The 25357-nt window shown below is 35.7% G+C and overlaps 1 protein-coding gene across 2 annotated transcripts in view; it reads left to right on the top strand.

Moving 5' to 3' along the window:
• The window catches only part of SYPL1 (synaptophysin like 1), a 28054-nt gene extending 11937 nt beyond the window's left edge, over positions 1-16117 (top strand). Inside the window, exons 2-6 of one of the 2 annotated variants that reach the window (XM_079931855.1) lie at positions 3486-3576; positions 4053-4179; positions 5487-5694; positions 10437-10625; positions 12208-16117. In XM_079931855.1, the coding sequence (XP_079787981.1) occupies positions 3486-3576; positions 4053-4179; positions 5487-5694; positions 10437-10625; positions 12208-12342 (750 nt within the window). In that variant the 3' untranslated portion in view covers positions 12343-16117. The remainder of the gene's footprint in view (positions 1-3485; positions 3577-4052; positions 4180-5486; positions 5695-10436; positions 10626-12207) is intronic. The other variant, XM_079931856.1, reaches the window with a different exon arrangement.
• The last annotated feature ends 9240 nt before the right edge of the window (positions 16118-25357 follow it).

Raw genomic sequence — 25357 nt, forward strand, 5'->3', positions numbered from 1 at the left:
TCATTTCAGACTAGCCATTTTTAAAGTGCTCAGTGGCCACATGTGGCTTATGGCACCTTACTGGACACTGCAGCTCTAAAGCCCACAGTAAAAGATGAATGGTGTTGGGAATGAGTTTAAAAGTGAAAGGAGGAGTCTGTTGGGTTAGTCCCAGGGAAAAATGGTGCGGGCCTGAACAAAGACAGTGGCAGGAGTGATGTAGACAAGTAAACAGAGCTTTTAAAAGAATGGCATTATACCCTGTGTAATCTTTTTTTTTTTTAATTTTTTTTTTTAAATAGAAATTTATTTATTTATTTATTTTGGGCTGCGTTGGATCTTCGTTGCTGTGCGCAGGCATTCTCTAGTTGCAGCGAGGAGGGGCTACTCTTTTCATTGCGGTGCGCAGGCTTCTCGTTGCGTGGCTTCTCTTGTTGCAGAGCTCGGGCTCTAGGCGCGCGGGCTTCAGTAGTTGTGGCACGCGGGCTTCAGTAGTTGTGGCACGTGGGCTCAGTAGTTGTGGCTCGTGAGCTCTAGAGTGCAGGCTCCGTAGTTGTGGTGCACGGGCTTAGTTGCTCCGCGGCATGTGGGATCTCCCCGGACCAGGGCTCAAACCCGTGTCCCCTGCATTGGCAGGCGGATTCTTAACCACTGCGCCACCAGGGAATACCCCCTGTGTAGTCTTAGGCAACTTTTTTTCTTTCCCACTCAGCGTTAGGTTTCTACAATTCATCCTTGTTGAAGTAGGTAGCTGTAGTTTGTACATTTTCATTGCTATGTAACTTCCCATTGTAAGTACTGTATATCAATATAGTTTATCTACTTTCCTGTTGCTTCCCCTCCCCATATTTTGATATTATAAACAATGTTACTGTGAACATTCTTGTGCACATCATGTAGTACGCATGAGCAAGAGTCTCTGTTAGGTCTGTAAACATAGATACTAATCGTTTGTGACATTATCGCAAATACTTTCTCCTAGTTTATAGCTTGTTTTACATTCAGAAGCTGACTTGATTTTTAAAAAACCCTCTTTTTCTGTAGTTGAATTTACTCTATGGTTAGCTTTTTTTTTTTTCTTAAGAAATTCTTCCCTTCTTTGTGATCACAAGTTTTCTTTTATGTTGTCTTCATACTTTTTAGACTCACTTTTTACAGTTAAGACTTTAGCCCATCTGGACCGTCCTTCCTTGTGTTAGTTATCGATTTCAAATAACAAATTACCCCAAGCTTAGCACTTAAAACTATAGACAGTTTATCATCTCACAGTTTCTGTGGGTCAGGAATCTGGCAGTGGCTTAGCTGAGTTGTTGCAGCTCAGGGTCTCCCAGGAGGTTGGCTGGGGTTGCAGTCATCTCACGCCCCCCTCTAGTTAACTAATATGACTGTTGGCAAGCCTCAGACAGTATACTTTCAAGGTCCCTCACATGGTTGATGGTAGTCCTCAGTTCCTTACCACATGAGTCTGTGAGTTGCCTGAGTATCCTCCCAACATGGCAGCTGGCTTCCCCCAGAGCAGGTGATTCAAGGGAGTGAGAAATGAAGACAGAAGCTGTAATCTCTATTACCTTACCTCAGAAAGGACATCCCAGTCCTTCTACCATATTCTGTTCACTAGAAGCAAGTCACTGTGTCCAATCCACATTTAAGGGGGGGAAATTAATCTCCACCTCTTGAGGGGAGGAGTATCAAGGAGTTTGTGGTGACATCTTTAAAACCACCATTCTCTTTTCCTTAGTGCCCTACAATGCCAGCTCTGTTAGCTATAATTTGTCTATACGCACAGATCTGTTTCTGGCCTCTTTATTCCATTGATTCAATTTGTGTATCCTGTTTCTTTTTTCTAATTCTAAACGTGGGTACATACCCAAGACTCATTTCCTGGCCTTCTGTTTTCACTCTGTGTATTCATGCACATTTATGCTAAGAGCGTATCTATTCTTCTTTCTTTATTTTTTAATTCTTTTAACTGAAGATTCCAAACTATGTGCTGACATTATACCAAACTCTTCATATCTATAACCAGATTCCTTTTCATATATCTCTTCTTCATGGAAAAAAAATTTCGTGGATGGTTATGATCCTGATTATGGCCTGATTCAAGGTCCTGGATGAATCCATGAGAGGCATTATATCAGTGTTCAACAGTATAGGCTTTGATACCAGACCTGTACTGAATTGTATCTATTTGCTGGATGTCTGTGACCTTGAGCAAAACAAAGTTCCTGCCCTCTTTGAGTTTACATCCTAGAGAAAAGTGGGCAAACAAATAATGAAGTACTGTCAGGCACTGGTAATTACAATGGAGGAAAAATAGAGCAGTACAAATAAAGAGAATAGATAGTGTGGGGTGGGAGGGGCACGGTTATTTAACATAGTGAGGTTAGGGAAAGGCCTGGGCTCTCTGATAAGGTCACATTGGAACAGGAAGCTGTGAAGTAGGAAGTTAGCCATGTGTTCCAGGCAGAGGGAATAGTTCAGTGCAAAGGTTCTGAAGGAGTTTATCCCATGTCTTTAATGAATAGTAAAGAGATTTGGCAGGGGAAAAAGTAGCAACGTGAGATGAGAAATGTTAAAGGAGGAAAGGATCTTGTAGACCATTATATGAACATTGATTTTATTTGGAGAGAACTCAGAAGCCATTGGAGAGTTTTGAGCAGACAATAAAGTTTTCTGCCATATATATATATATATATATATATATATATATATCTTTTTTTTTTTTTTTTTTTTTTTTTTTTGCGGTACGCGGGCCTCTCACTGTTGTGGCCTCTCCCGTTGCGGAGCACAGGCTCTGGACGTGCAGGCTCAGCGTCCATGGCTCATGGGCCCCGCCGCTCCGCGGCATGTGGGATCTTCCTGGAACAGGGCACGAACCCGTGTCCCCTGCATCAGCAGGCGGACTCTCAACCACCGCGCCACCAGGGAAGCCCTTCTGCCTTATATTTTTAAAAGATGACGCTGGCTGATGTGTTGACAGTAGACTGAAGCAGGGGCAGGGACAGAAGTAGGGAGCATCAGTTTCAAAGGCTGTCACCATATAATTCAGGCAAGAGGTGATAGTTTTGATTAGGATGTTGTGATGGTGGTGGTAAAAAGTGATCAAATTCCAAATATATTTTATAAATAGAGCCATTAGCATTTGCTGAAGGATTGAGCTCTTGGTCACTACACTGTATCTGGGCTTTTTGTTTGTTTTGTTTTGTAGAAAATTCGTAAGATACAAATAGAAAAAGGAATTATCTTTTGTCTTCTGTTCAGAGGTGACCACTTAAAATTTTAATGCATAGACTTTTTAATTTTTGTTGTGTGTGTATGCATAGATGTAGACTCATGCACAACGCATTGCTTAAACAAACTTTATATGTATTGAACCATTTTCTTTATCGTTAGATATTTCCCAACATTTTAATGACTGCATAATGTTCCCTTGTGGAATTGAATTACAGTATATTTGATTCCCTGTCAATATTTAGGATGCTTTCAGTTTTTTTCTGTTTGAATAGAATTTGAGAAAACACCATTACATTTCTTTAAGCATATTTATGACCAGGAAAACAAATCTCCAACTACTTTTTGAGACCTCGAAATACCCACAGATGAGGCTTATAAGCTCATGAAATAAGATCTCTTCTTTGCTTGTAGTCTCTTGGCTTTATAGTTACCCTTAGGTTCCAAATAAAATACCTCCAATTTACCCCCTTTTGATTTTGATACTAATAAATAAGACTTCCTCTGAATTTCATACTAATATTTAGTGGGTACACTGTAATTTGAGCAAATGTATTTTTTTTAACTTCTTTATTGGAGTATAATTGCTTTACAATGGTGTGTTAAAATGTATTGTTATATGGGCTGTTATACCAGTTTCTATGTTATACTCAGGGGAAAATAAAATCACATTTGTTGAGAGTTACAAATAAATTTTTAAATAATTTGTACAATCTTAATTTGTAAATAAGAATTCTAAGAATGTTAGCGAGCCAATTTTTAATAATCACTATATTTAAAATTTTAATGACCTATGTTTGGGTACAGTAATGCTTCTTTTCTTTTTTGGTCTCACTTTGTGTAGATTGCTTCTATCTTTGCTTTTGCCACCTGTGGAGGTTTTAAGGGCAAAACAGAAATTCAAGTGGCTTGTCTAACTAATAAATCTGACAATAAAACGATTACAGCTACTTTTGGTTATCCATTCAGGTGAGTTATTTGTTTGTTTTTATGGTTTAACAACTCTTTTTGACTCATTAAAATTTCCAACAACTTACTGATCTTGGGGGGTAGAAATTTTTTAGTTGCATGCTCATTTGTAAGTAGTGATCATTGCTATTGAAAGTGTGGTGCATGGGACCAGTACCTGTCTGCAGACTATTTTCCTGGACTGTGATGAAATAAATACAGAAAATGACAGTAAGCATTAAGAAACTTTCATATGATGTTGCCTTGACACTTTTATTCTATCATCCCACAGTGGACTGGAAATTTCAAAACAAAACAAGCTTGCTCTATCACCTTAGTTTGAGAGGCCATGTTGTGGAAGCAAACACAACTTATGAAAAATCCAAATTTCTCACGTATTTGCAATTACTAAATAATAATGTGCATTATATAGCTTTAAGACATGTATTTATATAAAGTGAAGAGCTCCTTGTGTTTCTTTCACTAGCATAAAACTTTATTTTCTGAATATTTATTTTATGACTATTTTGTTTGTAAGTTCTGTTTGACCTCAGTATTCATTAAAAGGTTTATTAGGTGTGTCCTGTGTTTAAGTCAGGGTGTGAATCCTCTTCCACTTACTAACTACTTACTTGACCTCTCCAGGACTCAATTTTTCTGTTCAATAAATTTAAATCTTCTAAGGTTGCTTTGATGATTAAATAAAATCTTACATTAAAGATATGTCAAATAGCAAGTGCTTGGTAATCAGTCATTTCCTCTCCATCTCTCAATCCTTCTCTTATAAAATTCCGTTACAAGGAACAGTTACAGCCTCTTTGGTGATAAGTGCTTTTGTGATTTATGGATAGGGAAAATTAAAGACTTGGTGGAGTTAGCAGCTAATTAATGCAGAGGTAAAATGTGAATCATTACAACTGATTCTCCTGGTGCTAGTAACACAGACTCTCCCTCCTAGAATGGAATATCATGTCTCAAATTGTAAACCATTTTGTAACAACGCTGTTAATCTGCTAAGTTTTTATTACAGTAAGATAGTATCTGGGTGTGAAAGTGTTTAATTCAGTCTATATTCAGTCTATCATAACCAATTATGAGGTATGATTTATGTACATTTCTTATGGAAATTTTAATTTACTTAAATATTTGAATTTTTCATTTTTTTAAAAGAATGTTTTAATATATTTGGGGAGTATTTTTGTGAAATGTTATTTCAATATTCTGCCTTTCTAATACTTCTGTATTAGAAATACAGAAGATGTATTTCTGTCTCTGTTGGAAGAGTCCAAGTAATTCATAAATTTATTTGAGACTTTTTTTTTTAATAGGTTGAATGAAGCATCATTTCAGACACCTCAAGGTGTAAATGTGTGTGATGTAGATTGGAAAAGTCATGTCCTTATTGGAGATTACTCTTCTGCTGCAGAATTCTATGTTACTTTTGCAGTCTTTGTCTTCCTGTACTGCATTGCTGCTCTTCTGCTCTATGTTGGTTACACGAACCTGTATCGTGATAGTCGAAAACTTCCCATGATTGTAAGTAATCACTTTCTTTTTATAAAAAAATAATTTATATAAGATATAAGTATACATTATATTTGAATTTAAATATGGATTTTCTTACACTGGAAAAAAAAGTTCTTGGCATAAACCAAGTTTCATTGTGTTTTGACCTGTGCTTGCCATAGAGGTTGAGCTTGCTCTCCTTGTCATGTTTAACCCAATTCTTGTAGCCTGTTTGCAGCACTTTCTCTGTACTCTCTAGAGTACAGAGGTTTTTTTGTTTGTTTCTAACTCTGTTTTAACCTGGAAAGAACTCAAATATGTGATAGAGCATATTAGGTTGCAAGTAGCAGAGAAATTAAGTAGAAATTAATGCCTTTGATTTGAAGAATTGCTGACCATGCTAGTAGTCCCATAACTGTGTTCCTATTTCTTATCTTTTTTCTCTCTTCTCAAAGAGACCCCCTTTATGCCTTAATACAACTTAATAGTCTATATCAGAAATCCACAAACTATGGCACACAAGTTAAATCTGACTCACTGTTTTTGGTTTTTTTTTTTCAAATAAAGGGTTTTTGGAACAGAGCTATACCCAAATAATTTACAGATAGTCTATGACTGCTTTCATGCTATAGTGTCAGAGTTAAGTCATTGTGACAGAGATCAAAAATATTTACTGTCTAGCCCTTTTCAGGAAAAGTTTGCTGACTCCTGGTCTGTGTTCTTAAATTCTTTAATTTACAATCTGACCCAGGTAATTCTATAAGAATTATAAAATTTGGCATTAGTGGCATTCATGAGCTAATTTTGAATCTTTAAAACGGCAACAAAGGATTTGGATTTGAAGTCCTGATACCTTTTTTGGCTTCAGGGTCTACTGAGCTAGATATAAAAATAATCTCTGAGACTTAGTTAGTAAAATTGCCCTGGATTATTGGTGGCCAATCCAGAGATAAGCTGTGGTTTTAAACTGGACCTCCACTACCAAAGAATAACTACAAAGTCAGTATTAGTGTTACTGACTTGAAGGGACAACAGAGGTGTTTTCGTGATACTGGTCATTTATATCCTGAGAAAACACTGACCACTGACATCTGCTTATTATTTGTGAAGTTACTTGAAAGGGTAGGCCAAATTATTAAATAACAGGTTTTATTTATTTACTTATTTTTAATTTTTGCTGCCTGGATCATAAGAATGCAGATGGTAAGTAAGGAATAAAACAATATTTTACCCTTCATATTTATTCCATTTCATATATCTGAGAAGAAATTCTCAAACCTGACATTTTCATAAAATATTTCTTGGTTGTTAGGTGCCTTTCAAAAAGATAGACATCACCTTTTTTTTTTAATTTATTTTATTTTTGGCTGCATTGGGTCTTTGTTGCTGTGTGCGGGCTTTCTTTAGTTGCGAGCAGGGGCTACTCTTTGTTGCGGTGCGCGGGCTTCTTATTGCGGTGGCTTCTCTTGTTGTGGAGCACGGGCTCTAGGTGCGCAGTCTTCAGTAGTTGTGGTGCACGGGCTTAGTTGCTCTGTGGCATGTGGGATATTCCTGGACCAGGGCTCGAACCCGTGTCCCCTACATTGGCAGGCGGATTCTCAACCACTGCGCCACCAGGGAAGCCCCGACATCAACTTTTTTACTTTGCAGTGCCTAATCAACAGAAATTATGTATCAGTAATTTATAACTTCTGTGAACTTTATAAGACTTATTTTAAAAAAACTATGGTGATCATATAGTTATTATATTTTGTTAAAATTCTTTATAGTTTAAATTCCAAATGAAGACATTTCTTGCCAGTTTGTCATTATCCCAACAAATTTAAGTTAAATCTAGCAATGAGCTTTTTATTTCTTGTATTTTGATTAGTAAGCTTTAAAAGTATGGCACTTTAAAAAAAATTAATTAATTAATTAGTTTATTTATTTTGACTGCCTTGGGTCTTTGTTGCTGCACGTGGGCTTTCTTTAGTTGTGGTGAGCGGGGGCTACTCTTCGTTGCGGTGCGCAGGCTTCTCATTGCAGTGGCTTCTCCTCTTGCGGAGCACGGGCTCTAGGCACGCGGGCTTCAGTAGTCATGGCATACAAGCTCAGTAGTTGTGGTACGCGGGCTCTAGAGCACAGGCTCAGTAGTTGTGGCACACGGGCTTCGTTGCTCCGCAGCTTGTGGGATCTTCCTGAACCAGGGCCCGAACGCGTGTCCCCTGCATTGGCAGGTGGATTCTTAACCCCTGTGCCATCAGGGAAGCCCTAAAAATATGACACTTTTTAAAGCAGCATTCAGGTCTATTTTTGTAGAGGGTTTTTCTGTCTAATAAAACTATAAAACTGATCTAGTTGTATCATTCAGAGCGTCAAAAGTAACTTTTCACCTCAGAGTAATCAATTAGTGGTCATATAGAGGAATAATCCAGAATTAGTTCCGTAAGTGGTTTTTTTGTTGGTATAATGTATGGTGGATACTTCTTATTTGTAAAAGTCCAGCCTCTAAATTAAATTTTGGATTCTACTTTTAATTTAACTGTATAAATGTAAAAAAGTTTTTTGTGTGATAACTAAATTTTTAACTATAGCCAAATACGACATGGATTTTTTTTTTTTTAAGTGCTATTTGTTAATGAGGGTATGCTCTTTTATCAATGGTCTCAATTCTCTGCTAAGGTATTTCTAGGAGAATTTCAACTGTGACATTTAAAAATCAACTTCAGTTTTTAAGTAAATGTAGCACTTTTTTATGGTAAGTAGGAGGAGCGTAAGGGTTCTAGGCCATGTGGAGGGTCGGAAATAGCATAAAGTGAAACTAAACAAAGATAGGGTGTCCCAAATCATAAAGACCTGTTATGAGTCATATCCTAACTTATTGGTAGTACTAGGGCTGTCACAGGCAGGTTGTGCGAGACTAGAGTCCTGAGTCGCACAGACTGTCTTCAGAGGCCCACATTTCTCCCACTTCCCCTCACCCTAAGATTACTTCGTGCATCATTTTCAGAAAAGTACCTGCTTTTGAAATACAAGAATGTCATGCCTTAAGCCATCAACGACGTGGACATAAAGAGCATAATCAGAAAAAAACAGTGTATTTTTAATTAGGAATTTGGAAGGAAGAAACCTAAAAATTAAGAGGATTTGACATCTGTTGGTCAAAACTATGAACTTTAGCCCAGAGAGAACTTGTTTAACATCTGATAACCTCATACTAATTATTAGTTCTTCAAAAGGCATTGTATTTCTAGCAAGTGCTTAGAAAATGTTTACCTGCAGCACAAAGTACAGCAGAGTACAGCAGCAAGAAAGGGAGTACTCCCCCAGTGCAAAATATTTAAGCTATAATGTTTCTATTTTCTCTTTGATATACATTTTTTAAGAGGGCCAGTAGCAGTGGGGAGCTCAAATGCAAAATGCAAATACATTGTACCACCATGCTTGTAAAATTAGTCATTGTTTTGGTTCTCTAATTACAAGACGTTTATTCAGTGCCATCTTGACGCGGTGGACAAGCTATATAACGCGGTGGACAAGCTGTATATATCACAGTTTCTATATCTCATACATGACCACTGGTATTTATTCGACATAAATGACTAAAAGTTCGTTGGCAAAAGTAATTTAAAACTAACCAGATTTATTTAAAAAACAAAACAATTCTGTGATAAGCTCCAAAACCCATTTCTGAGCTTGGAAAGATTTTTGCTGCAGATATGTAAGAACTCATAGTCTTGAGCATATCTGAATGCTTAGAATACATAACATTAAAAGATACAAATTTTATATTGTTCCCACTTTGGTTGTTAATTTAAAGGAATACCAAATGAGGTGGAACTTATACTTTACACTATCCAAATGCAGACTTTAAAAAAGTGTTACTTAGATCTTTGTAGCCAGTACTCGTTGACAGAATTCAGTTCCCCAGCAGAATAGATTAAGGAAAATAAATTTTTTTCTTTATCTTATTAGTTCAGTAAAAGATTATCCAACATATTAAAAACTTCAGTCCTATTCTTGGAATGTAATAAGTGGCAAACACTTTCTTAGAAAACATAGTGACAAGGTGTCTTGAGAGAGATTTTTTTTGTTGTCCCTTTCTTAATATAATGCGTATTCTTAAAATTTTGTGGTCATGAATTTAAAAAGAGACTAGTTATCCAGGATGTGTGCTTTTCACGATTTCATTATTAGAGGTAGATTTAACTAAAGTTAGAGGTTTGCCAGAGCAGTATGAGGAAGCAGGTGAAGGGTAGGGGAATTGAGAGTATATATAAGAGATTATAATGAATGACCTCAGAATATAAATTAAAGAGGGAAATAAGATGAGATTGTAGGTCTCAGTGAGGTCAAAGGATTTTTGAGGTTGGGGTGTCAGAGGGAGTAAGCTAGAAAGAGAGAGGTGATATTGGAGAGGGGGTGATTAAAACAGAGATGATGGAGGTATACAATTATTAGTGATAACAGGATCCAATATATGATCCTGAGAGGGAGAGGCTTAGATAAGTTGTGGTGAGGGCTGTGTAAAACTTTGATTTCTCCATGTGAAAATCTGACTCCTCAGGAGATAACTAAGTCTTGTTTACTGTTGTATCTCAGGCACTGGGCTGGCAATAGTAAACAGCAGTGTTTGCTGTGTTGACTGTGGCCTTTTTGATGAAGTATGTCATGAAGGCCATTTCTCAGTACCATAGGGTTCATTGTGATCTCAATTCCTTCATCATGGATTTGAAATTTAGTATCTTTAAATTAACTGTTCATTATTAATTCATGCTTATTTTTTGCTTTAGGACTTTGTTGTTACTCTTGTTGCCACTTTTTTGTGGTTGGTGAGCACTTCAGCCTGGGCTAAAGCTCTTACAGATATTAAAACAGCTACCGGTCGCAATATTGTCCAGGAACTTCTGCCTTGTATTCAACACAGAGTGATATGTCATTTTGGCTCTGTGACTAGTATGGGATCCCTAAATGTATCTGTGGTAAGTATGCAGTGTTTATAAAATATGTTATTTCACTTATTAGAAAAACCTTATTAGTGATTCAAGAAAACAGTAGTTTTTAATAAATCTCTGGATGAATGTACTTTATTTTTACCAGCCTTATCAGAATCCTAGTTATCATATAGTCTTTACCTTTATAACAACAAAAAAAAGTTTTTAAAGAAAATTATTACTTGTAAACAGGTTTGAACAAGATCATGGTTGAGTCTTTCTTTTCATTAACATTGATTAGGCAAGACTTTGACCCAAAAGGCACTAATAATAGTCACTAACATTTACTAAGGCTGTATGCTAAGGTCAATACACTCATATCTTATTTAAGTTATCCAACAATTCTGAGAGGAATGTGGAAAGTGTTATTACTGTCTTCATTTTACAACTGGGAAAAGACGTAGCTCATATGTTAATTCACCCAAGGTGATGCAACTAGTAAGTTGGCAAAGCCAAGGTTTGAACCAGATCTGACTTTAAAGCAAGCCCCTTCTCTAATCTGATTTGCTTTGGGTGTATGAAAAAATACTTTTAGAGTTCCTTAAAAAATCCTAAAATTTTGGTCTATTTAAATTTCAATATTATTTTGTCTGTTATTTTATCCAAATACAGATACATTATTAATATAACAAGGGTATTATTTTTAGGGAGGTCTCATGTCTTTTCAGGAAAATATTTTTCCAGTGGATAAAGTCAGTCCTGCCTTATAAAGCAATTTGATCAAACTTCTGTTTTATAACTTTGTAATCTAAAAGTCTTTATATATATATATATTGACAGTGATCTGAGATGGACAGTTTCAGAAATGTTGTTTTTATATCCAAATATACAAAAAGATAGAAAGCAGTTGGCCTTCAGTAATATGATAGTGCTCAAGCTTTTTACCTCACTCTTACCTCATAAGTCACTATTATTCTTGTATTTATAAAAAACCAAAAATAGGGTATCTTCAGTTTGTTCATCTCTGAGACTTTCATCTTCTCAGATTTATACCTAGGAAGGCTAATTTATTTTAGGTTGACTAATGCAGGATGTGAAGTAAAGTTCTTCTGTGACTCCTTTTCTCTTCTGGCTGCAGCTGTGGAAGTAAGGGAGATGGTGGTAGGGGGATAAAGTAGGGAAATAGGAAAAGATGCACAAAGGATGTTTATAACCATTCAGATGGGAGAAAAGTAAAAGCCCTCCCAAAGAAGGAACCATGGATTCCTGTGTTCCTCTTCACCTGGAAGCACTGAAGTCTAAATATAAAGTAATAAAAGGAAGGTTTTAGTTACTTTTCTCAAATTTAATCCCATCTTGTAATAATGAGCATGCAAAAATAAGGTATCTTTTAGTCATGATTTTATATGTTACAAATTTAGAGATTTCATTGGGAATAAGTCATTATGTATCCAAATCTGGCATTGAAATGCAAAGTCTTCCTTTTTTAATTCCACTTTATGTGTAGTTCAAACTTTAAATGAAATAATGGTAGACAGCCTGTAGATATTTAATATTTACAGGAAAACAAAGATAGTTATGAAATTTTAATTATATACTAGATTTTCATGTTTATTTTTCTCTTTCTTAGATCTTTGGCTTTCTGAATATGATACTTTGGGGAGGAAATGCATGGTTTGTGTACAAGGAGACCAGCTTACACAGTCCCTCAAATACTTCTACTTCCCATAGCCAAGGAGGTATTCCTCCTCCAACTGGAATATAATTGAAGGGAGAAGTACAGTACACTGTTTGAAATAGATGTCTATACTATGACCTGTTGCCAACATCTTGAGAAGCATTTTTTGTTTCTAATAAAAGTAATGGCTTTTTCAATAAATTGGTGGGTTTAAAATTTTGCTGCTTTTTTACATAAAGCTTGTGCCTTTCCTAGAAATTTAAGATGTAAATGTATTCTCACATGTGAATTTGAAAATTCTGGGGCCTATTATGAGATGATACACATTTTTAAATGAACAATAATTTCTTCACTAAGTTGTTTGCCTTCCAAAGTGTTTACACCTTAAGCCTTAACATACATCTTCACTGAGAAAAGAGTTATATTGTAATATCATAATAGGAAGAAAATCTCTATTGGAATATACACTACTGTAAGTTTGTACAGATCATATTCCTAAGACCTGTCTTTGTTTAAGAAAGTCTTGATTACGTAAATCATATTTAGAAAAAACATTTAGTTCACAGTTTATATCTGAACATTGTTTATATGTTATGAAAAATTTTTAATACAAAGGCTGCATGTATGTTTTATTTCTGTTTTTCTAAATGACCTACAGTACTTGACAGGTGTACTAAAGTTGTTTTGGGAGTGGGGTTTAGAAATTTCTGTTAGATGTATAGTTAATTTAGTAATTCTCTTGCATGAGGTATAAGCTTCCATTATGCTGGTTATTTAATAGATTGGCTATATAAGTAGAACATGGTTCACCGAGATGTTTTGATATGTATGGGCATTACTCCTAGTGATATTTGTTTGCTGTCCTTTGTTGCTCATACTCCTTCAGTGCAGGCTGAGGCCTCATCTCCTTGTAAGTACAGTAAAATAATCTACCTTTTTTTGCAGACTCTATTCATAGGGTTACAAAAAATGAAGGTTGCCTTTTACTTTTGAAACATTTAACATTTATATTCAATGAAGTTGCTATTTTGAGTTTAGTATTGGTATTGTGAAAATGAATGCAATTTGAATCTCATGTTTCTTAATGTTATTCTTATTTCACAAATGGATAATTAAGGAATTATACATAATAAACAGGGAACCTAAGGGGGCTCTATTATGGGTGTGCTGTCTTTGCTCACACATTTGGGTGTCTTCTGAATATAGGGCTTATTCACATTTTGCTGCCTAATATTTTTGCTGTACAGGCCCAGATTTCCTACTACCACATAATTGTTTATATGTGAAGCACATCTTTCTATTGCCTTATTTTTGTTGCTTTTGTTCATGACAAGCATTGTCAATATGAGAATGTATATCTTTTATGCAACCAGCTTAATAAAGAAGTTAAAGGAAAGAGTGCACTGATTGTTATATTACAAAGGAACTTTCCTCTTAAAGGCATGAGCAATGCAAAATGGAATGGATTTACAAAGCAAGAAATAGAATATCACAATAGTTTTTTTTTAATATTTGGCAACAAATAAAAGAAAAAATGCTTTGGAGACACTGGTTCTATCCTTTTTTCTTTCAATCTCATTTTTAAAATGCTTATTTGTAACTTTCAGATTAAGTTTTACTGATAAACCTTTTCTAATTGACTGTCCAGTTGGCAGCAAAGATTCTTGATTAAGAGTGTATGCTCTGGAGCCAAACTGCCTGAATTTGAATCTTGGCTTCACCACTTACTAGCTCATTAACTTCAGGCAAATTACTTACCCTCTGTATGCCTCAGTTTGCTTATCTGAAAAACAGGAATAAGAATGCTAACCTCACAGAGTATTTATGAGGTTGAAGTGAGTTAATAAATATAAAGTCCTTGGAACAGTGTTTAGCATTACTTTATAAATTTTGCCTATGACTACTAAATTCTGATAGCATGTAAGATAGAGATTCTTGAGTCCACAGGGCTAAGGTGGGGGGAGGGTGGTGGTCTTGGGCAGAGAGGTAGGATGAGCTTCAGGATTACATGGGTCTCCCTTTATATTCCTCAGAGTCCTAGATGTTTTGATGTATATGTTTCTGTTGATGTTAGATGTACGTAAAGTTAATGACATTAAATGTTAATAGCTAATGAGATCACAGTAGATCTAGGAAAGAGTCGATTCTGTTGCCTTTCACTCTCTGATTTTGAGTCAACATTACAGGGTTAAGTGATTTATAGGATAATTTCCAGGACAGAAGCAATAAAAGCTTTGACTTACTAGGTGATAGGTTGCAAAGAATTTTTTGTAAACAGCGTTATTACTAATGTTTTTGTGAATTGAAGTCACTTGGATAAAAATACTTAATTTTTAGTCTACTGTAAATGTTAAGGTCAGTTGCTTGTTATGTACTTTATGTTTCACACTTAATTTAAAAATTTAAAATTGTGTAGCATTTAAGATGGGTAAGTATAAGAAATAGTATATAACCAAGTCTCCACCACTAAAGAAAACAGATGTTAACATTTTGTTTTATTTATGTCAGATTTGGTTTTGTCTTTTTAAGGAAATAAAACATTACAGATACAGCCTTTTCCTTACTGAAGTAGATTTTTCTCACCTTTCACTATTAGAAATAGCACAAATAGCACTGAAATAAATACTTTTGCAAAACGTGTGAAGGCTTCTCTAGGACATATCACTAGAAGTAGAACTGTTGGAATGTGAGGTATTCACATTTTCAGTTGTAACCTAGGTATTACAGAATTGATCAATAAGGTGCATGTATCGTATCAGTTTAGTCTCCCACTAACAATATGTAAGAGTCCCTGTGGCCCTGTATTCTTGTCCATGCTTGATGTTATTGTACTGTTGCCAGTATGATGGATTTGAGATAGTGTCTTTGATGTTTTTAAATTTGTATTTCTTAGATTACTATTTGAGTTTGGTGGTCCCTTTCTGTATTTATTGGCCACTTAGGTTTGCTCGACTCTGCACTGCCTATTCATATCCTTTGCCAATTTTTCTGTTGTGGTTGTCATTTTCGTATTGATGTGAGTTGCTCTTTATTCTGGATACTAATCCTTTGCAGATGTCTTCTTCCTGTCCATAGCTTGTATTTTCACTTTGTGATTTTTGTCATACAAAAGTTTATCGTAATACTGATTTCACTGTCTTCATGGTGTGTGCTTTTTGTGTCTTAAGAAGTCCTCTTCTCACCATCACAAAGATATCCACCCCTGTTTTCTTCTGAAAATGTTAGTTTTTAGGTTTTTAAGCCATTGGGAGTATATTTTTGTATATAGTTTGAGGTAGGGATCTAATTTTTATAATTTTTAATATTCATACCCAGCTTTCATAGTACCCTTTATTTAAAAGTTCATCTTTTGGGCCTTTCTCACCTTCTGAGATGGCCCACACTGTCTGTGGAGTGTTTCTCTCTAAATAAACCCACTTCTTACCTAAAAAAGAAAAAATTTTTTTAAAAGTTCTTTTTGTTCCCTCTTTCATTTATCGTTTCCATATTATTTGTAGCTCTTTATGTTCTATACCAATATCATATCAGCTCTATCACCCTTTAATTATGTTACTTTATGGAAAGAATTACCATCTGAGAGGATAAGCGCCACAGCACCATCATTATTGTTGTTGACAGTGGTCTTGGCTGTCATGAGCCCTATACCCTTCCATAGAAATTTTAGGATCAGCTGGGCAAGTTCCTAAAAACCTTTGGGGTTTCAGTTGAAAAGAATTGCATTGAATTTATAGATCAATTTGGGAGAATTGTCATATTTATAATGCCAAGGCTTTGTACTTATGAGCAAAGTATATCTGTCCATTTATGTCTTTTATGTCCTTCAATAAAGTTATAATTTTCTGCATAAAGACCTAGATTTACTTTGTGTCTTGGTTACTATTATACATAGTAACACTTAAGTTATATTCTAAATTAAATAGTAATTTTTACTGCTGGTGTACAGGATTTTTCTATTATCTATTGATTTTCTACAAGGCAGTCTTTCTATACCTCTTGGTAATTTTAATAATTTGTATATACTCCTACTTTTTCTGTGGATAATTATATCATCTGCAAACAATGATTGTTTTGTTTCTTCATTGTGTTTGGAAGTTAGAGTAAGTCATTTTTCTCCTATTATCTTTCTCTAATTATAGTTACATTATACTTGTGATTGGAATCCATGAAAAAAAGAAAACTATATAGTCACTTGAAAATATAATAGCTGCCATTTTGTTTCAGTGTAGTAAACTTAACCACAAAACTGCAAATTTACACCATATTGTATATTGGTCATTCTAGTGATATGTAAAATTTGATCAATATCAACAATTCTTGTGTGGTGGAATGGACAAATAGATGGAAAATACTTATCAGTTAAACTGATTAAGATAATACTAATATATTTTATAATATTGTCATACAGAGTCTATTTCTTAACTGTTACAATTTGGATTTTACGTGTATAAGAATAATAATTACAAGTGAAGCCTTGCTTGCTAGTCAAATTTGAAAAATATAGCTGTTTAGATTTTTTTGTTTTTGGCTGTACCATGTGGCATGCAGAATCTTGATTCCCTGACCAGGGATCAAACCCATGCCCCCTCCAGTGGAAGCACTGAGTCTTAACCACTGGACCACCAGGGAAGTCCCCAGCTCTTTAGAGCTTTAAAAACAGTTTTATTCAGATATAATTGATATACAGTAAACGCATATCTAAAGAACACAATTCAATAAGTATTGGATTGGCCAAAAAGTTCATTCGGGTTTTCCTGTAACCTTACAGAAAAACCCGAAATGAACTTTTTGGCCAACCCAATATGTATATGTGTATTATTTTATTGAAATATACATGTATATATGAAACTGTCACCACATCAAGGTAATGAACCTATTATCTATCACCCTTCAATATTTTCTCATTCTCCTTGGTAATCCCTCTCACCCATCCATCCCACGTATTTCCCAGCAACCAAAGATCTTTAACTGTTAGTTTGCATTTTCTAGAGTTGTATGTAAATGGATTCATACAACATGTATTCTTCTTGTTGGACTTCTGTCACTAAGCATAATTATTTTAGATCCATGTTGTGTATATAAACAGCTCATTCTTTTTATAGCTGTTATTCCACTGTGTGGATATACCACATGTGGTTTATACCTTCACCTGCTGGTAGGAATTTGGGCTGTTGCCAGTTTGGGGCTAATACAAATAAAGTTGTTACGGACATTTATATAAAAGTCTTTGTATGAACATATGCTTCTCTTGGTAAACAGCTAGGAGTGGGTGGGATAGCAGAATCATATGGTTGAAGTGTTTAACTTTTTAAGAAACTGCTGCAGTGTTGTGCCATTTTAAATTCCCACCAGCAGTGTGAACGTTCAGTTACTTCACATCTTCGTCAACACTCGGTATGGTCAGTCTTTTTCATTTTAGTCATTCTAATAGGTGTGTATATCTTTGTGATCCTAATTTGCATTTCTGTAATGGTTAATGTGCTTATTTGCCATTTGTATATCTTTGGTGAAGTACCTATTCAAAACTTTTGCCTACTTTTATTTGTTTTTTATTGAGCTTTGAGAGTTCTTTAAAAGAATACAGTCTAGATACAAATCCATTATTGGACTTGTCATTTCATTCTTATTCGAAGGGCAGTTTTAAATATTGATGAATTCAAATTGATCATGTGTAGATTGTGCTCTTGGTGTTGTATCTATGAAATCTTTGTATAACCCAAGGTCATAAATATCTTCTATTTTTTTCTCTAGTAGTTTTATTGTTTTTGGTTTTACATTTTGGACTATGGTTCATTTTGAGTTGATTTTTGTACGTGATGCAAGATATTGACCAAAGTTCCTTTTTTTTTTGGCCTATGGGTATCTGATGGTACTGGCACCATTTGTTGAAAAGCTATACTTTCTCCACCAAATTGCCTTTGTATGTTTGTAAAATAATTAGTTGTTCATATACATATGGGTCATTTTGCACTGTGTTCCACTGACCCATATCTTGATACAAATACCACAGTCTTGATTATTGTAGCTTTTATAATAAGTCTTGAAATCAGGTAGGCCTAGCCCTGCAACTTTGTTTTTCTTTTTCCAGTTGTTTTGGCTATTTGAGGTCTTTTACATTTCCATATGAATTTTATTTTATTTATTTTTTAATAAATAAATTTATTTTTGGCTGTATTGGGTCCTCGTTGCAGTGTGTGGGCTTCTCATTGCGGTGGCTTCTCTTGTTGCAGAACACGGGCTGTAGGCGCATGGGCCTCAGTAGTTGCAGCACACGGGCTCAGTAGTTGTGGCTCACAGGCTTAGTTGCTCCGCGGCATGTGAACCCGTGTCCCCTGAATTGGCAGGCGGATTCTTAACCACTGCGCCACCAGGGAAGCCCCCATATGAATTTTAGAATCGTCTAGTCAGTTTCTACAAAAAAGGCCTCATGGGGATTTCATTGAAATTGTGTTGTTTCTGTAGATCAGTGTGGGAAGAATTGGTATCTTAATACTGAGTCTTTCAACTCATGCACATAATACAGCTCTCCATTTATATGGGTCTTTAATTTCTCTCAGGAGTGTTTTGTAGTTTTCAGTGTACAGATTCTGTACGTGTTTTGTCAGATTTATCCCTAAGAAGTTAATATTTTTGATGCCATTATAATCAATATTTTTATATAGAAATATAATTTATTTTTGTATATTGATCTTATATGCTGCAGCCTTGCTAAATTCACTTATTCTAATGGATATGAACTATCTCGTGTGTTTCCAAGGGATAGCTTTGATTCCCTGTCACACACTGATAGTCTTTGGGTATTCACAGTACCCCATTAACCATCATCATAACCCCAGGAGATTGAAGTGACAGATTCATCATTGGTTCTGCTGAAGCTTCATTTCCTTGATGGGAAGATCACTTCCAAATGGGCCATGCTTTTAAGGATCACCTTTTTAGAGAGGGAAATATTTAATCTGATTTGGCCACTGTTTAGCAGCCATCAGCATCAATTTGGAGCCTGAAGAAATGCAGAATTTCAGGCCACACTTCAGATCTACTGAACCAGAATCTGCACTTTAACAAATTCCTCCAGTGATTTTGTATGTATATTAAAGTTTGAGTAGTATCGCTTCCTATTGACAAAAAGTACCTTCTGGACAGAGCTGAAAAACTAGATTTGGCAATAATTTACAGAAAGGAGTCTCAAGCCATTATCCCACATGGGGAATGTAAAGTCTGTCCTGACCATTACCAGATTGTTTTAAGAACTAGAGAAATTGATTTACATTAAGTTAAAGTCTTTTTACACTATGTGTTGGTGTATCATCAGAACTGAGAAGGGAGGTATATGACCGTGGTAGAGATCTCAGATGAATGAATAGGGCCTTAATCACAGTATCATTCTCAAGGGCCTGGGCGGTGCTCTGCTTTTCCTTGACTCCATTACACTTGATTCTCGTAGCTCCATAACCACACACTAGATCTCTTTACCCTAATTGCCCCTCCTCTGAAATCTTTCTTACCAAACCAGCCATCTTTCTAGTTCGCTCATTCTAATTCCTATTGCATCTCTTCTTTGATCTTATCAGAATTGCTGGTCAGTCTCCTGACTTTCTGGCCACCTTTTCTGGTTTCACTTTCTTCCCTATCTAGCTACTCCACTCTCATGCCAGCATCCTCTACTTCCTTGCCTAGCAGAAGCCTAACCACAGATCATTCTTTCAGCTTTCTCTTTTCCTACATTAAGACTGCAGAATATTGCTGGACAAAACCATTCAGCTGTGCAGATTGATCTTACTATAAATGTCTGGAATTTTACTAGGTCTCCTTAGCAACCCTTCTTAGGCAGCTCTCCCATTCTTCACCATTTGTATGCATTTCCTGAGGCTTCTATAACAAATTACTACAAACATGATGGCTTGGCACGAAAATTTATTCTCTCACAGTTCTGGAGGGCAGAAGTCCAAAATCTTTTCATCTGTGAAATAAAGGTGTCTGCCCTCTAGAGGCTCTGGGGAAGAATCCACTCCTTGCCTCTTGCATCTTCTGGTGGTTGCCAGCTTCCTTGACTTGTGGCCACGTCACTCCCATGTCTGTCTCCATCTTCACATTGCCTTCTCTTGCGTGTCTGTGTGAAATCTCCCTCTTCCTCTCATAAGGACACTTAACGATGGCATTTAGGGCCCACTGGATAAATCCAGAGTAATCTCAAGATTCTTAATCACAACTGCAAAGACCCTTTTTCCAGGGTAACGTTTATTAACTCCAAGGATTAGTATTTGATATTCAACCTACTGTACCATTCAAAAATAATTGTTATGAAATACAGCACATATACAAAAGTATATGAAAATGTACAGTTGTCCAACCAAGAAACAGAACGTTCCAATGCTCCTCAAAGTCTACCCCTCCGTGATTGGATCTGCAGTTGTAAATATTACACCAATCTCTTCCTTTAGCTTTTACTATTTTAAATAATTTGTGGTTTTGATTGTCTGCTTTTGAAATTTATAAAAATAAAATCATGGGGGTATTTTTTGCTCACTGTCTTTGACATTTTTGAAATGTATCCATGTTGATGAATTTAGCTGTAGTTTATTCATCCTCACTGATGTAGTTTCATTGTATAAATATACCACAGTTCGTGTATCCATCCCATTGATGGACTTTTTGATTGTTTGGAGTTTTTGCTATTATGAATAATACAGTGGAGTTGCTGAGCTGTAGTGTATATGCCTGTTCAATTTGGGTAATGCTAGACCATTTCTCAGATGGTTACACCAGTTTACATCCCCTCCAGTGGTGGATGAAGGAGCCTGTTGTTTGTCTTACCAACACTTGGAGTTGCTTCACTGTTTAATTTTTGCCAATTTGGTGAGTGTGAAATATTTCGCCCTGGTTTTAATATCCCTGATTATGAGTGAGGTTAAACATCACTTTTTAATGTTCATATTCTTCTTTCTGTGAAATTACTGGTTTTGGTTGTTTCTATTTTTACCCTATTGATTTATTTTAGTTTTATAATGTTCTGGATACTGTTCCTTTTGGTTTTACTAAATGAGGACCCTTTGCAGGTTTTGAGCCAAGGAGTAATTTTGACTTTTAAAAGGAATAACTAAGGCAGTTTATTAATGACATATCAGTATAATAGCTAGCCCTGAAATATACCATCTTATAAACAGTGACTTAGAATAAAAGGAGATGTCAGAAATCAGTGGATTATGGAAGCATCATTCACTAATTGGTATTGAGAAAATTGGACATTTAGGGGAAAAGCAAGTTAGATTCTCAATATTGTTCCCCCAAATAAATTTCAAATTGATTAAAAAAGTAAATGCGGGCTTCCCTGGTGGCGCAGTGGTTGAGAGTCCCCCTGCCGATGCAGGAGACATGGGTTCGTGACCTGGTCTGGGAAGATCCCACATGCCGCAGAGCGGCTGGGCCCGTGAGCCATGGCCGCTGAGCCTGCGCGTCCGGAGCCTGTGCTCCACAACGGGAGAGGCCACAACAGTGAGAGGCCCGCGTATCGCAAAAAAAAAAAAAAAAAAAAGTAAATGCACAACATTTAAAGTAGAAACACAAATGGCTAATAACATTTCTGGAAAACAGTTTCATCCAACAAATATTGATCTGCTGAGTGCTGGGCCCTCTGCTAGATGCAGGGGTACAAACATGATGGATATACTGTTCCTGCAGTTCAGGAGCCCATATTTGCTGGGCTATTTCATGATATATACCTAGAGTCTTGAAATTACAAAAGGTAAACTGTTTTCTCACTCTAGAGTCAGTTATGTAAAAGTGCAGGGGTAACAAACGACACCGACGATTACAACCGGTTAAGACTTCGAATTTGCATTCTACCGTGAATGTTTTCATACTTCTGGTCCTGGTAATTCCACTTTGAGCCTCTTAAATCAAATGATCAGTGATGTGATTTCTACTCTTCCCTCCCTGATAAGAGGAGAGTCTTGGATTTGGTCCAGAATGGAGCTCTGAGATCAGGAAGTACACAAGGTTGACCTGTGGGTTAAGAAAGTAACTTGCAGCTTTTTTGCAATGTTATTATTTGTTTTTATAATTTCACAGAAAGGCCTAAGACATTTTAAAATCTTGCAAGATATCCAAGTGATACTGGCCAAACTGCCCATCTTGGTTTCTGGGCAATAGCCCCAAGATATGGTAGAGCCTACTCATTACCAACCAAATATCCATTCTGACTTGCTATATCAAATGAACAGAACTCCTTTTGCCCTTTGCCACCAGCTAAAAGACTGTATTTCCCAGCTCTCTTGCAGCTATGAGTAGCTTGAATGGCTAAGTTCTCGCAAACTGAGTGAAAACAGAATGTTGTGTGAAACGGCAAATATTTCACTAGAATCCAATCTTAAATAAAACTACTACAACAAAAATCATGCTAAGTAGGAAAACATTGGAAGTTTTCTTTTGAAAATCAGGAAAAAAGTGCTCTCATCACTTCAGTACTTTATAGACACCCTCTACAGCACAATAAGTCAAGAAAAATAAATTTAAACACATAATGGTTGAAAAGGAAATAAAACTGTCATTATTTACAGATAAATGTCTACATAGGAATCCCCCAAAGAATCTAAAAATAAATTAGACTAATAGAAGACTTCGATATGATGAATACAAAAAATACAATTTCATTTCTATATATCAGACACAAACAAAATATTACTTTTAAATATTAATACTGCTTTACAATCAGCATAAAATTATAAATTCCAGGGGAAAAACTCTAACAAAAGTTGTGCAAATTTTATACAGAGGAAAATTATAAAATTTTAGAGCCAAAGACCAAGGTTAAGCAAGATATTACTGAAGAAGGAACATAATGGGGGGGTGCTTATCCTCGAAGATACAATGGTTTATTATAAAGTTATAGTAATTAAGGTAGTGTAGTTCTGGTACAGGACTGCACCAACAAACTGACAGATGGATGCCACGGAGAGCCCAGAATCAAACCTGTGCATACGGGAGATTTTAAGACACTGGAGGTATAGACACACTGGAAGTAGTGGGAAAAGGAAACACTAATAAACAAATGGGGCCAAAAAATTGAAATCAGCTCTTACTTCATATATAAAAATCCAATCTAGAAGCATTAAGAGCTTAAATGTCCAAAGCAAACTTTAACTTTTAGAAGAAAATATAAGTGAATGTCTTTCTGATATTAAGGAATAATTTTCTAAACAAGACAAGTTTAATAATCATAAAAGGTGATATTAACAAATTCAGATACATTAAAATGAGCCATCAAAACATGTGATCAAAAGATACTTTAAAGAAAATAAAAGCTACAACTTGGGAGAAGTTATTACTACAGAAAGAATTACCATGCAGAATATATAAAGATTTCTACAGACAAAGAAGTAAAAGAAAAGTAGCCTAATAGAAAACTGCACAAAAGATTCAAACAGGCATCTCACAGAAAAGGAAATAGAGCAAAGAAACATTTGAGAAATGTAAATGAAAACCATACAGAGATACCATTTTACAACTATTGATAAAAGTTAAGAAGTCTGACATGTCAAGTTTGAAGGGAATGTGAATCAGTGTGATCACATTGCTGGTAGGAGTGTAAATTAATACAACCACTTTGGAAAATAATTTGTCATTGACCTGTAAAGTTCACGCGTTAAGACCCAGTAATTCCACATCTAGGTACATACCCAAAAGAAACATTAGCACCTGTGTAATATGAAATAGATAGGAGAATGTTCATAGCAGGAAAGCTTGTTTTAGAAAAAGAAATAGAAATGACCCAAATATCTGTTGGCAGGAGAAAATATATATAGAATTTGGTAGACTCACACAATGGACTATAACACAGAGGTGAAAATAATGAACTACGGTGTTACCACGTGGATGTCTCAGAATCAGTGTTGAGTAAAAAGAACAGGGTACAGAAAACAAACTACAATGTGATAATCATTTTATTAACCAAGCAAACCCAATTATATATTATTTAGGTGTATAAGCGTATTTGGTAAGATTCATTTTAAAAAGCAAAAGAATGACAAACACCAAATTTAGGAGAGGAGCAACCTATGTGAGAGGCAGAGGACAGGGATAGAGAGGGTGCCCTGAGGTCAAGGGAAAATGGTGGTGATGGTCTAGTTCTTGGTTGGGCATTGGTTTCAGCAGGTGTTCATTAGCGAATAAAAATAACAAAGTAAAATAAAGCCATGCAAGGAACAATGCTGAGAGTGTGCCATGAATCAAGAATTTCTATTATTTGCATTCTGTGCACTTGTAATCTATTTTTTAAATCATTAAAAAAATTTTTTAAAAAAAGACTGTGAAAACGGTAAAAGAAATTTTCCGTAATCCCACTACCCCAGTGCAGCAAGCAACTCCTCCTCAAAGTGTCAGTTAATGACCTGGAACGTGCCTCTGTGGGTTTCCAGTGAAGTGTGAAGTGCTGCTGTTCTTGTCAACAAACTGTCAAGCCACTTGTGCCACTTCCAGCAGCTCTAAGGTCAGGGGAATGATTTGGAAAACTTTGACAGGGAACTTTAGGAAAGAAACAAAAAAGGTGTCACCTGAGGCTCTTCAGGGACCGTGCTTAGTTTGTTTTAAAAATCTGGTTCCAAAAGGCTCGTTTAAATTCTAGAGAAAACAAATCAGGGTATTGCAAAGTCAATGTGTATTGCAAGTGTCAGCGTTTTAGGTCACGTTTATATTGTAACCTGCTTTGTACTTTTCTTCTGTGTGATTCATGGTTAAAATTTTCTTGAGAACTTATTATAGCCCTCAGTTTGCATTTCTGACAGAAATCATCAAATCATATCTGATATGTTTGATGTCAAATCCCTAATCAGGAATGTAACTCCAAGTTTATAACCTTGTTCTCGTGATAAAAAATACAATCCACTTGGCAGAAACCTGTTTTATGATGCTCCAACTTATGTGATGGTTTCGAGAAAATTTTTATAGCAACAGCTGAGGGTTGCCCCCTCACTAAAATATTAATTACATAGTCGGTGTAAAGCAATCCATCTGGACTTCACTTTATACCGTACGTGTTTTCCTAAAATGGTGCCTGTGAAACAAATCCTTGTCTCCATTACTTCACATTATCATTTCAAAAGCACTTTAT

Source organism: Stenella coeruleoalba, assembly GCF_951394435.1.
Source record: "Stenella coeruleoalba genome assembly, chromosome: 9".
In the NCBI taxonomy this organism is placed as follows: Eukaryota; Metazoa; Chordata; class Mammalia; order Artiodactyla; family Delphinidae; genus Stenella; species Stenella coeruleoalba.